Below are 12,015 nucleotides of genomic sequence, written 5' to 3' on the forward strand. Positions count from 1 at the left end.
AAAACAATCATTGAATGATAATTTCAATGGAAAAAAATTCTAAGAAGCTTTAAAAATTGGAAAAAAATTCTAACCAATTGCGGGGGAACAAATCATTGTATAGTAAATTTTATGAATAATTATAATAAGAAAATATAGTGATGGCAAACAACTATTTTTGAAATTTTATTATGATTTTTCTTTTTTTTTTGCACTTGGCCAAGCTGAAATAATAACATTATTTAGAAAACCATTCTGAACATGATATTAGGGCTTTGTTAACTATTCTGTACTTTCACCTAACAATTTAATTCTATGAAAAAATAGCAGTCTGTAAACTGCACAAGTACCTTGTGATTTCATCAGCTAAACATTTTGACACCTAGTGCTAGAATATGCCAATGAAACATCAGTTTATAATCTGCATAAATATTCTTGTGATTAATAAGTACTGTTGCAGATTTTGAAATCGGTTATGTTGAATTCAAGTCTTATCAGGGCTACTGTGTTCAATTAAGTACTCTTAACATGAATATTCCATTCCTCACTAATTCCCAATTCTGATAGAATAGAAATGTTAAATAATGATATACATTTAATTGTTGTGGCATGAAGTAACTTGAGAAGATTTGAGTTGTATATCATGAATGATATTGTTGGCATGTTATGTACATAGCAGATTGTCTCTTCAGTGAAAACATTATCTAAATCTAACAAGATAAACTTTAACGTTTGGAGGTTGTAATCCAACACCAGTTGAGATTAACAATAAATTCTGTAACCATCATTAATAATTTCTTCTACACAATGTTGCTTTTTATTTTATTAAAGGATCCAAGAAAGACATCTGGATTGCTGTGGACCCCAAAACTGGACACAAATTACACACTGTTACAATGGATGGTGCTCAGAAAGTGTGTCCTTCTACTAATGACAATATAATTTATATTGGACGCACAGGTAAGAAGGTTATGTTTTTGAGTGGTTTCTCACTTTGTGTACAGCTTACCATCTTTATTGCTTGGCCAATAATCACCAAATTTTGTCAAAATATCAGGTATGGTCTAACTTAATACTGATTTGATTTTGGGATATCTGGGTCAAGGCCACAACAAGGTTAAGGTCACACTTGACAATAATTTTTGTTCTGTTCATTATAGAAACTTGCTACTTGGCTCATGAAGTTATTTGTAGCTAGCCAGTACTCAGAGCATATAGATCACAACATTAATAAGTTAGCTATCGCCAGTCAGTGTATGGTGGGTTCAGATCACAATACTAATAAATTATTTATTGTCAGCCAGTGTCTGATGAGTGCAGATCACAATATAAACTTATTGCATGGTTGGTAAAGATCACAATACTAATAAATTATTCACTGACAGCCAGTGTATGGTTGGTGTAGATCACAATACTTATAAGTAAGTTATAGCTAGCCAGTGGTCTGTCAGTGTAGGTTATAATAAGTTATAGTTAGTCAGTGTCTGCTTGGTGCAGATCAAAATAATAATGTTATTTTTCGCCAGCCAGTATCTTACTTCTATTTTTTGAAATAATATATCTCAAGCAGTTATCCATATTTGTCTACTAAAATATTTTTTTTTTTTATTCATAGTCTGGTCGGATCTTATATTACACTGATCATTCCGTTGAAGGACATTATATTGTTTGCTTATGTGATGTTTTCACTACCATGGAATTTCCACAGGCTCTGCTAGTATTGAATTATTTTTCTGTTCTGAAATTAGCTCTAACATTTACATAGAAAGGATATTCAAAAAGCAACCAGAAAAGTTTTTTAAAAATTTATTGAATTTATGAATTTATGAATCATTTATGAGAAAAATAGGGTCATCAAACATAAAATTTGGACTGGGTGTTTGTTGATGAGTTTCTTGGTATTTGAAGAAATGCTTGAGGTGGTTATTAAGTTATTTTTAAGATCTTTTTGTTTTTAATTTTGTACATTTCATTTTCATAAATAACAGACATGTTCTTTGTCAATCTGGGAGAAGGCTATTTAGATACGATTTTACAAAATTGAAATGATGAATAATTTCTCTATGCCTTTTAATTCTTCATTCCCGTGATGTTCAATAAATTCCGTATGTAATTCCTCAGGAGCTTGATCAACACGGATTTCAAATATTGAAGAGGAAATGTATAAGTTACTTGAAGTATATTAATAACATTTAGGATAATCCTTTTTAGATCTCTATATAAATAAAATGAACTCATTTTTTCCCGTCTGATTTTGACATTAATAGGATTAAAAATCAAGATATTTCATGCAAATATAATATGCACAAACGGCAGAACAATATCTGAGGTGTGTTATAGGCTTATTATTTCTCAAATTCCTCGATAATCTTAGATTTCTATACTTTTTCTGCTGAGAAGTCACGGCCAAAATCGGTTAAGATCAATGGAAGTGGTAAAATATTTTCTCTCTAATAAATTCCTCCTCCCCCTGCCACCACTTAACACCGTTTGGGGATCGTTCACAAGGAACAGTTGAGAAGAGAACACCGGTTTGGCTTCGTAGTTCTTTCATGTGAAGTTATTTAAAATCACTAAACTAAGCTGCAGTGCTCTGTGGCATAGTGGTTAGCGTGCTGGACAATTCACATTATATTTTCACGTTCGCGCCGACCTACCGTAGTCGTTTTTTTTTTTTTTTTTTTTTCCTAAACAACTGGAATGGACTTTTCTTGGTGGCCGAACTGTTAACGTTGCAAATGTTTTTTTTGTTTTTTTTTTCACACTTTATTTTCCTACTTTTACTCATGACTCCGGGTTTGATCCTTCCTACTTACCTACCATAACATTTTTTAAAACTCCCCCTCCCCCACATCCCGGAAACAAACACTCGGGCAACGCCAGGTACCCCCGCTAGTTTTTAATAAAATCATCCTTATTAAAGGTCTCTACTGACCACAGGAAAAGCCAAATCTTGTCTGTGCTATAGATTCCCCATACATACCTTGTTCCATCAACAATTATAATTTTCTGTTCAAAACTGAATATGTGATTCTGCATTTGACAGTCATTTTGGCCAATTCTTGATGTTTGCTTTGCTTTGAATAATTTATCTTTTTCAAACTTTTCTTAACATAGAAGTGAAATCGGAATTTTTACTCATGTTCCGATCTGCTGCCACACTCAGCAGAAAGTTTTCTTCTTGGGACAATTATTTCTTTTTAGCACAATTATAATTTCATTTTCTTCAACCGTGCAATCGTCTATTAGCTTCTATTATTTTCTACTCAATTATGAAACTTGAGACAACAAGTGTTTATATTATTAGGTTAGTGCAAAAATAATGTTGTTTTTGACGTTCAACTAATATATATATATATATATATATATAAAACAACATTAATTTTGCACTAACCTAATATTGTCCTTCTCCAAAATTAGTTTCCTTACTAAGAATTGCACCTATTCTCCAGAGCAAACCAGAAATGGATTCATACCTTTCCTGAAAGTATTTGTGAAACTAACTCAATAACCCTAGCTGTATTTTAACCTGTCACACCAAGTTTAGTCTGCAGCAGTAACTATTACAGAACGTTTATAACTAAAAAAAATAAGTATACACTAGATAAATAAAAATTGCTAAAAATTCAAATAAAAGGAAATCCATTTAAGTTTTTGTATCGATAGAAAAAAGGAAAAAAAATTAACATCTCTATGAAACATATTTTCAGCTTTGGTCTTCTTTCTTCATTCATTTAACAGCACTCTTCTCTTGTTCTCCGACAAACCTTTTCTGACATTATGCGAACTAATTTTACAGTTTTCTCCATTCATTAGGTTGTACATTTCCATATTTTTCTTGGCTGGCCAACCTTCATACGATTTAAGACATAATTTTGTAATGAGGAGGATGAACATTCCATATGATCATACTATCATCATCAATTCAGCCTTAGGATAACCTGTATGTTTGACAAATATTGCACTTTCAGGAAATCCTCTGATGTTTTAGATTTAGTCAGATTTCAGATGTGTAAATATCAAATGAATATTTTTATCTTTTTAATGTTTTATTAGTCATAAAAATCACGGGAAAAACCTGAACGAAAAACTTGAATCTGTAGTATTGGTTTGGAACAACATGAGTGAATTGCCACAATAAATAAATTTGGTATGTTTTTCACTGTATGAATAAATTTTTTTTGTGTTGTACTTAAGAAAACATCTACTTGAAATTTGTTATATTATAATAATACTAGCATGGATACCCAGCGTTGCCAGGTTCAACATGGTGTTCAGTTTGGACACACCTGCTATACTAAGGATATTAAGCAAGTTTTCATTATGTCAACTCCATCGTTACCCTAACAAAAATAAAAGAACGGATGAAAACACGAAAATGACCCCCCCCCCCTCAAAAAAAAAGAAGTACGTGACAAACTCTCCACCAGATATTTGGGCAGGAGAGAAAGGAAAAGAAGCTATTCTCCAGATATTGAGCAGCTTTTTATGACTAACTGTTAAAGCTAATTTCTCTAATGCTACCTCAGTCTAGAAGGATTTGCTTTACGGTCTGCTGCAATGAAAACAAACTCTAAATAATTGTTTCAAAAATACCAATGTAGAATTTGTGTTAACCAAAATACACGTTTTTATGTTATAAAAATGATGAGTTATGACTTATTGTGTTATTAAAAGAAAAAAATTAGCAGTTACGATGTCAAAAAAATGTGAAAAGAAACTGGTAAAGTTTTTTTGTTTTCATTTTAAATAAAGAATCATAGTTGAATTGGATTGTTTGTTTATTTTAAAATAAAAATCTACTGCACCACAATGTTAATTGCGAAATCACGTTTGAAATTATTTTATTTAAACTAATTCCAAAAATAATGCCTGAAAATTTGTGTGAATTATTTTTAGTTTGATTATCCGCTGAAAAAGAAAACAAAACTAAAAAAAAAAAAAAAAGTTGGCGCTCAGGGGAAATAACTCAAATCAGTTTATAAAAAATCGATGTTAGTAAAAAATAAATTAAATTAAATATGTTATTAATATAAATCAAATTTAAATAATTTTGAATAGAACACTTAAAACAATTCTCTCACTACAAACAATAACTAACATACTGCTATTTGATAAAATCGATTTTCCCTAATGTGATATGGAAATAAGGTCACTTCTTAATCGTATATTTTGCAAGAATCATACTATATATAGGAATGAATATGATAAAGTAATGCCTTTTGTATATATTAATCAAATTGTGAACAAACAGACAGGAATACGAATTTATATATATATAGCAAAAGTACCCGTCGTTGACTGGGTTCAAAAATAGCCTACAGAAAATGAACTCTGATTTATGAAAGTATGATAGGTTATGAAAAGGAAGGGTTGTAAAGAGATTGCTTCGATTTGGGGGGTATCAAAACCAAAGCAAAATATGATGAAAGTAAAAATAAAATAGATAAACCCCACTCTTTATCTGTGCCTAAATCAAAACGTGGATTCCATGAACAAAGCTTCTTTCTTAGAACTGCACGCCTGTGGAACTCTGTTCCGTCTGCCTGCTTCCCACCTGACTACAACTTGGATGTCTTCAAGTCCAACGTAAACAAATTCCTAATGAACCGCCCCCTTAAGTAAACACTTCATCAAATCTCCACACTAACGTACTGTACTTGCAATAACCCTTATCCCTGAGTGGCTTCCGGGCCTTGATAAGTGGTGACCACCGTGTAAAAAAAAAAAATAAAATAATAATAATAATTTATTATACCATACTTGTTCACACTGAAACACTTATCACAATATTCTGTGGATCTATATTAAAAAACCTTGTTAAACTTTGTGACCTATTTCCATTCTATGGAGGTCGGCGCAAACGAACACCCAATAATTTTATTATACCATATTTCTTCAAACTGAAACATAATTATTAGTGGTGAGATGATTAATCGGAATCGTTAATCGTAAGAATCGTGTATTTTGGGAGGTATCGGAATCGCATCGTTAATAAATATCCTAATTTTCCGATTCCTTCATTACGATTCTTTTAGTCTGATGTTGAAAAAAATAAAAAAATTTCCTGATATTTCTAACTGCAAGAGAGAAATGTAGCATGTTATAAAAAGAAACCAAAGAAATTCATTATCAACAGGGCAATGCTTAGTGCCCCCTCCCTTACAAGGTTCATTCATTCAGATCTATTGTAATCAAAACTACAAAAGAGTTAACTTGAAAAGAAGTATGCAGGGCTCTACATTGCGAATAAAAATAAAAAAAAACGCTTATCTTTTTGGCGACTGTTTTTTTTACTGACAAATCTTCTAATAGTGAATGAAAATGCTTTTTCAACTTATATTTTCTTAAAATAAAACGAGCAAAGTCAAATTATTTAAACAGTAAAAGGTTTAATAGAACAATATACTTTTTTTCTTTTTTTAAAAGAAGGCTTTTGAAAGAAATATCTCTAAAATGAAATTGATCACATATTATTTCACAAAATTTTGACAGTCGGCTTCTTTTGAAGTTTCAAAAAGAATATCATTGGAATAACATTAGAACTACACATACTAAGTGGTGGTTTGCGGTTAAGGTCTTCAGAAAATTAAAAAACAAAAACAATTATTTTGCTATCTCTTAAATACAGCTTTATATTTAATTTAAGCTACTACTGGGTAAGTCAATTTTCAAATATTTTTTTTTTTTAAATTCACATTCTATTAAAATATTCAGCTCATGAAGCAATGAGATATATTTTTTGGAACTTCTTTGCAGCCCCCCCCCCCCAAAAAAAAATAAAATATTGGTTTTAATTTAGATTAGATAACATTTTTGGTATTATTTTACTTCAGGGCTCGTCTCATGTTCGTATAGAAAAATATATTTTTTAAAGTAGATTTAGGTGTGCTGAAAACGCCACCCCATTCTCGAGTAACTCTTTATAAAATACCTATTTCGAATTTTCTTTTTATCCCGAAAAAATAAAAAACTTATTCTAAAAAAGACATGGGGGCTATGCTTTTTGTACCCCCCCCCCAAAAAAAAAACACCATGAACTTTATAAACAAACAAAAACACGTGTTAGATGCTTCCTTCCATATTTTAAAAACTATTTGCCGGGCCCCAATTTTGAATGCAATATTTGTTTATAACACACCCGAAATTATATGAAAATTAAGATTTTAAAGGCAAGTCCTGTGGTAGTGTATTATCGACATTTACAAAAAAAAAAAACAATTGCCTTTCCAAAATTATCCGCAATTTTTTAAAATTAATTTCCATCTAATTTTAAATTGTCCGCGAAAGATTACTACGCTTATGTCACTTTAATACGAGTGTAGGTGCACATATGGCACACGAATAGCCTTAGTGTGCACTCGAGCGTACCTTAACGAAAGCTGTAAAATGGCCGAAAATAGTCTGAGGGTTCAGGGGCTCATACCCACTAGCTTAGCTGGGGGGGGGGGGTCAGCCCCGGGTGACAGCTATAGAGGGTTGACAATCCCCCCCCCCCCCAATTTTTTTTTTTTCAGCCAAGCTTAGGTGCGGAAATAGTCGGAAATAGAATTTATTTATTATATATTATGGAATTTTTTAGTTTTAATTTAAAATCTTTTTTTAGAATATTATAAACTGTTAAAAAAATTAATCATTGCAAAATCTTTTTATTGAAAACTTTTGTACTTTTGAAATCATTTGATGATGTTTCATTTTTTTTATATATATATATATATATATATATATATATATATCTGGGGTCACCTAGCCAGCATTGGCAAGCCAATGGTAACAAAGTGTGAAAAAATCTAACAATTTCAAAGCGTTAGCAAGTAAAGTGGACATTAAAGGGATTAGTGAATTCAAAAGTTTTCACACCTTTATGCAAAAATTGGCATCATGTGTCTGTACAGAGCAATAAATATAAAGCCATAAATCCCAAACTACAGATAGAAATTATTTCTGCTAATTGGTATCTTTCATATCGTTTGACAATTTAGTTTTCACGTTACTGACAAGACACACAAAAGACAGTGTAAATTTTCCAAGATAAAAATGTAAGTGTATACTTTTAAACTATTTTAAAGACAGTCAAAATGTGTTTCATGAATTGAAAAATAATTTAATTTTAACTAGTTTGTGCTTGTAATGAATATGCTAATTATGAAATGAAATAACTAAGAAATTGTTTTTGTGGTTTCAACTATATTCTAGTTCTAATAACTTTTTTAATTTTCAAATATAAAAATATATTTATTGAATAAATAAGATAGTTTCTTATAATGATTGCACAATACCTTCACGTTTCTTTTGAATAATCTTTGAGAATAATAATGCCAAAAAAATGGGTGAAACAATAAATAAACAAAAAAGCAAATGTTATTAAAGACAAACTAAGTTACTTTTTTACCCAATTAGATACATTTTTGGAGTATACCCGAACGAGCATCACCCCGTCTATATTTTTTTCTGTCTGTTTATTTGCAATTTTGAAAAACTGTAAGAAACCAAACAGAACAGTGGATTATTATTGATTGGACACTTACCAGATTATCTCACAAAAAAACAAGCAAAAGTATTTTGACATTTGAAAGGGGTGCTAGTTTTTAGTTACGTTATAGCAAACCGATCACATATTGGAACGACTTGACGAGAATTGGGATTTTACTTTGGTGCTTGTGCAGTGTATGTACCGTGTTATATTTTAGATGGGGTTTCCAAGTTGAATTAAATTTTTATGGTATGTTTTTTCATTAAATTGTTAGGTGAAAGTGCAGAACAGTTAAAGAATAGCTTTTTCAATAATAACATTATTTCAGCATGGTTCGTATTTCTCGCAGTATCAAAAATGTGGTGCTCGGTAAAAATGGCACAAGTGAATAAGTAGGTAAAAATGACACAAATGAATAAGTAGGCAAAAATGGCACCAAAAGGTCCTACTGAAGCGATGGGGTCCCCAATTCTAATCTCATTTTGGGTTTTGTAAAATAAAATAAAGTTGTTTTGTTTTTTTTTGTTTTTTTTTTAAACTTTTTTAGGCGGACGTTGGCTTTCACCGCCTGCCCTTATAAATTCTATAATTTACACTTTTTGGAACTTTTTTCTTGTTAATATCATCCAATAGAGACTTATGTATCAGATGATTAAAAAAAAAAAAATTTCTTTAACATTTTTTATGACTTTTCACGCCTTGTTCAGTTTTCTATTACAACGTAGTAGTAAACCGGACCTGCATTAAAAATCCATGCGGAAGTCAGCCTTTTTACCGGACCCGCCTTAAAAATCCATGTGAAAGTTGCCCTTTTTTTTTCTCTCTATAGAGAAACGTTCAACTTAATAGCCAGTCACCAATTTTCAATAAAAATAACTTGATTAAGAAACAGGAAAAAAAAAAAGTTTTACAATACACGCATTTAAAACTACGGCGGACGTAGTTCCATTCTTCATTTTTTTTCAGAAAAATTTTGATAGATTTTTAAATTGAAAATAAAAATGCAATATTTTTTTAATTGGTTTTCTTTGAAGAAAGTTGGTATTTTACATAGTTTTAAATGCTTTTTATTACATTTCAAGTATTAACTCTTTCTATGGCATTTTAAACTTCGCCATGATAAAATGTCGACAGTCTGTAATGAAAGCACTTATCAGCCTCGTTTGGGGAAAATGGAGGAGACGGTAGAGAATTTTTCGTTAGCTATTTTACACGAGACATTTACATTTTAATCATGATTAAGAACAGGAAAAAAAAACAGGGTACGTCTTACAATACACAGACCCTCGAAAAAAAGTAGTTAAAAGCAAATATACAACAAATAAATGTTAACATTGTCAATAAAAGTTACTTTGCAACTTATCTGCATCATTCGTTGGTATTTTTAAGTAGTTTTAAATGCTTTTTATTTCATCTCGAATATTATAGCGGTTTAAAATTCGCTACCGTCTCCTCCATTTTTCCCAAACCAAAACGAGGCTGATGTACGCTATCCTTACGGAATGACGCCATCTTGTATTGGCAAAGTTTAAAATGTCTTAGAAAGATTTAATATTTGAGATGAAATAAAAAACAAACATTTAAAGCTACTTGAAAATACAAACGATTTGATGCAGGTAAGTTGCAAAGTAACTTTTATTAACAATGATATCGTTTATTTGTTGTATATTTGCTTTTAACTACTTTTTTTCGAGGGTCTGTGTATTGTAAAATGTACCCTGTTTTTTTTTTCTGTTTCTTAATCATGATTAAAATGTAAATGTCTTGTGTAAAATAGCTAACGAAAAATTCAGTACCGTCTCCTCCATTTTCCCCAAACTCAAACGAGGCATCATTAATTATCCCTGCCACAAAAGTGATTTGTAAATTTTTTGAAAAGGCAGAAGAAAAAGGTTTATTTAGTGGATTAGGTTCCACCTTATCTGCTTGGAAATCTTCTGTCAGCTCAAGATTTCCAACCTATTTCAACAATAAGAACTTGATAATGGCAACGTATCTTGATCCATGGTTAAATCTTTTTGAATGGTGACCAAGACAACCAGCATGAGAAGATACAGCATTGGTTACTTGAAGATATAAATTCAATAAATAAAAATAAAACCATTTTGACTTTAGATTCATCACATTCAGATTTTTCTGCAGATGAAAAAGGGGATACCAATTTCAACTTTAGTTTCAACCAGTGCTTACTGGAATTTAAAAAGAGTCAGGAAAATCATCAAGAGTCTACTTCCATAAATGAACAAGATAAAAAAGAAAGAGCATTGGAAAAAGAAATAATGTTTGAAATGTCCAAGTATGAGGAAGTTAAAATGATTGGACAGTGAGAAGATCCTCTTTGTTGGTGGAGCAGCAACCAAAATAATTTTCCATCTTTGTCCGCTGTGTCAAAAAAATACTTGTGTGTCCCACCATCTTCAGTTGAAAGTGAAAGATTATTCAGTGTGGGAAGAACTATTTATTCACTGAAACGAAACCAAATGAAGGCTGACACAGGAGAAAAAATTGATGTTTCTACATCACAATTTATTGATGACAGGATTCAATTATTCATAAGTTGTCTGCAATCATACAAAAAAAAAAATCATGAAGAATACTGCTTTGAATATGTATTGTTGAAAGAGACATGATTCGAAGGATCTGCATGGCAGTATGGATGGGATTGCATTCCTGATGCAGTCTCAGTATTTTTAGATCATTTTTTACTCCCACTCCCGAACACAAAACCCAGAGAGTAATTCAAAACTCATAACTTTTTTCCTTTATTGAACATTCTTCCAAAATATACTATTAAAGATTAAAAAAAATGATAGAAGTGTTTGTTTTTCATTCTTTTCTTAATATTTTTTAAATAAATATTATTACATATTTTATACTTCCATATACAAAACACAAAAAAAAATAACGTAAGGCAAACGAACGATTAAAACAGAAAAATGAACGAACGTTACGTGAAAAATGGCTTAAATAATACACGGTTCAATATTTAAATAAAAAAAATCGAAAAAAAAAAAAAACATCTCACACCACGATTCGAACCCAAAACGTTTAGATAATGAACCAAGGCCTTAACTACCTGAGCTAAAGCGACGTCTTTAAAGTTTGTTTGGTTTATCAACTATTTAAAGTAAATCCGGTCATGACGTCATCTGACGCATGTGTTGTTGACCCTCCCCCCTGTTGAAAATTGTCGATTTCGGGGTGAAAAAGTTAATGTGTCTAGACATCTCTCTCTCTCTCTCTCTGTTTGCGTCTCTCTCACACTCTCTTTTTCTCTCTCTCTCTCTCTCTCTCTTCGTCTGCTTTACTCTAAAGACTGGAAAATGGCGTCTGGCTGTTTTTATTTTAAAAAAAAACTTTGATTGTTAATATTTTTTATAAGCATATTTTTTTTTTACTTCACATGTTTGGCTTGGCTTTATTTTTTGTTTAACTATCGTATCTACCTATTTTGAATGTGGTAATAACTTTGGTAACGTTGCCATAGCGTAGAAGTTCATAGTTTAATTTTTTTTTTTTACAGATAACATTTTTAAATTGTAAATTCAGACCGCCATTAGAGG

At 31.0% G+C, this 12,015-nt stretch overlaps 1 protein-coding gene across 2 annotated transcripts in view; it reads left to right on the top strand.

The window, feature by feature from the left end:
* Window positions 1-12,015, top strand: part of LOC145285998 (serine/threonine-protein kinase/endoribonuclease IRE1-like) — a 266,385-nt gene that overhangs the window by 134,635 nt on the left and 119,735 nt on the right. For both annotated transcript variants that reach the window (XM_080134591.1, XM_080134590.1), the window contains exon 5: window positions 811-939. In XM_080134591.1, coding sequence (XP_079990717.1) covers window positions 811-939 — 129 coding nt within the window. The remainder of the gene's footprint in view (window positions 1-810; window positions 940-12,015) is intronic.

Source organism: Euprymna scolopes, chromosome 10, assembly GCF_053919585.1.
Source record: "Euprymna scolopes isolate OS-2025 chromosome 10, ASM5391958v1, whole genome shotgun sequence".
Lineage (NCBI taxonomy): Eukaryota > Metazoa > Mollusca > Cephalopoda > Sepiida > Sepiolidae > Euprymna > Euprymna scolopes.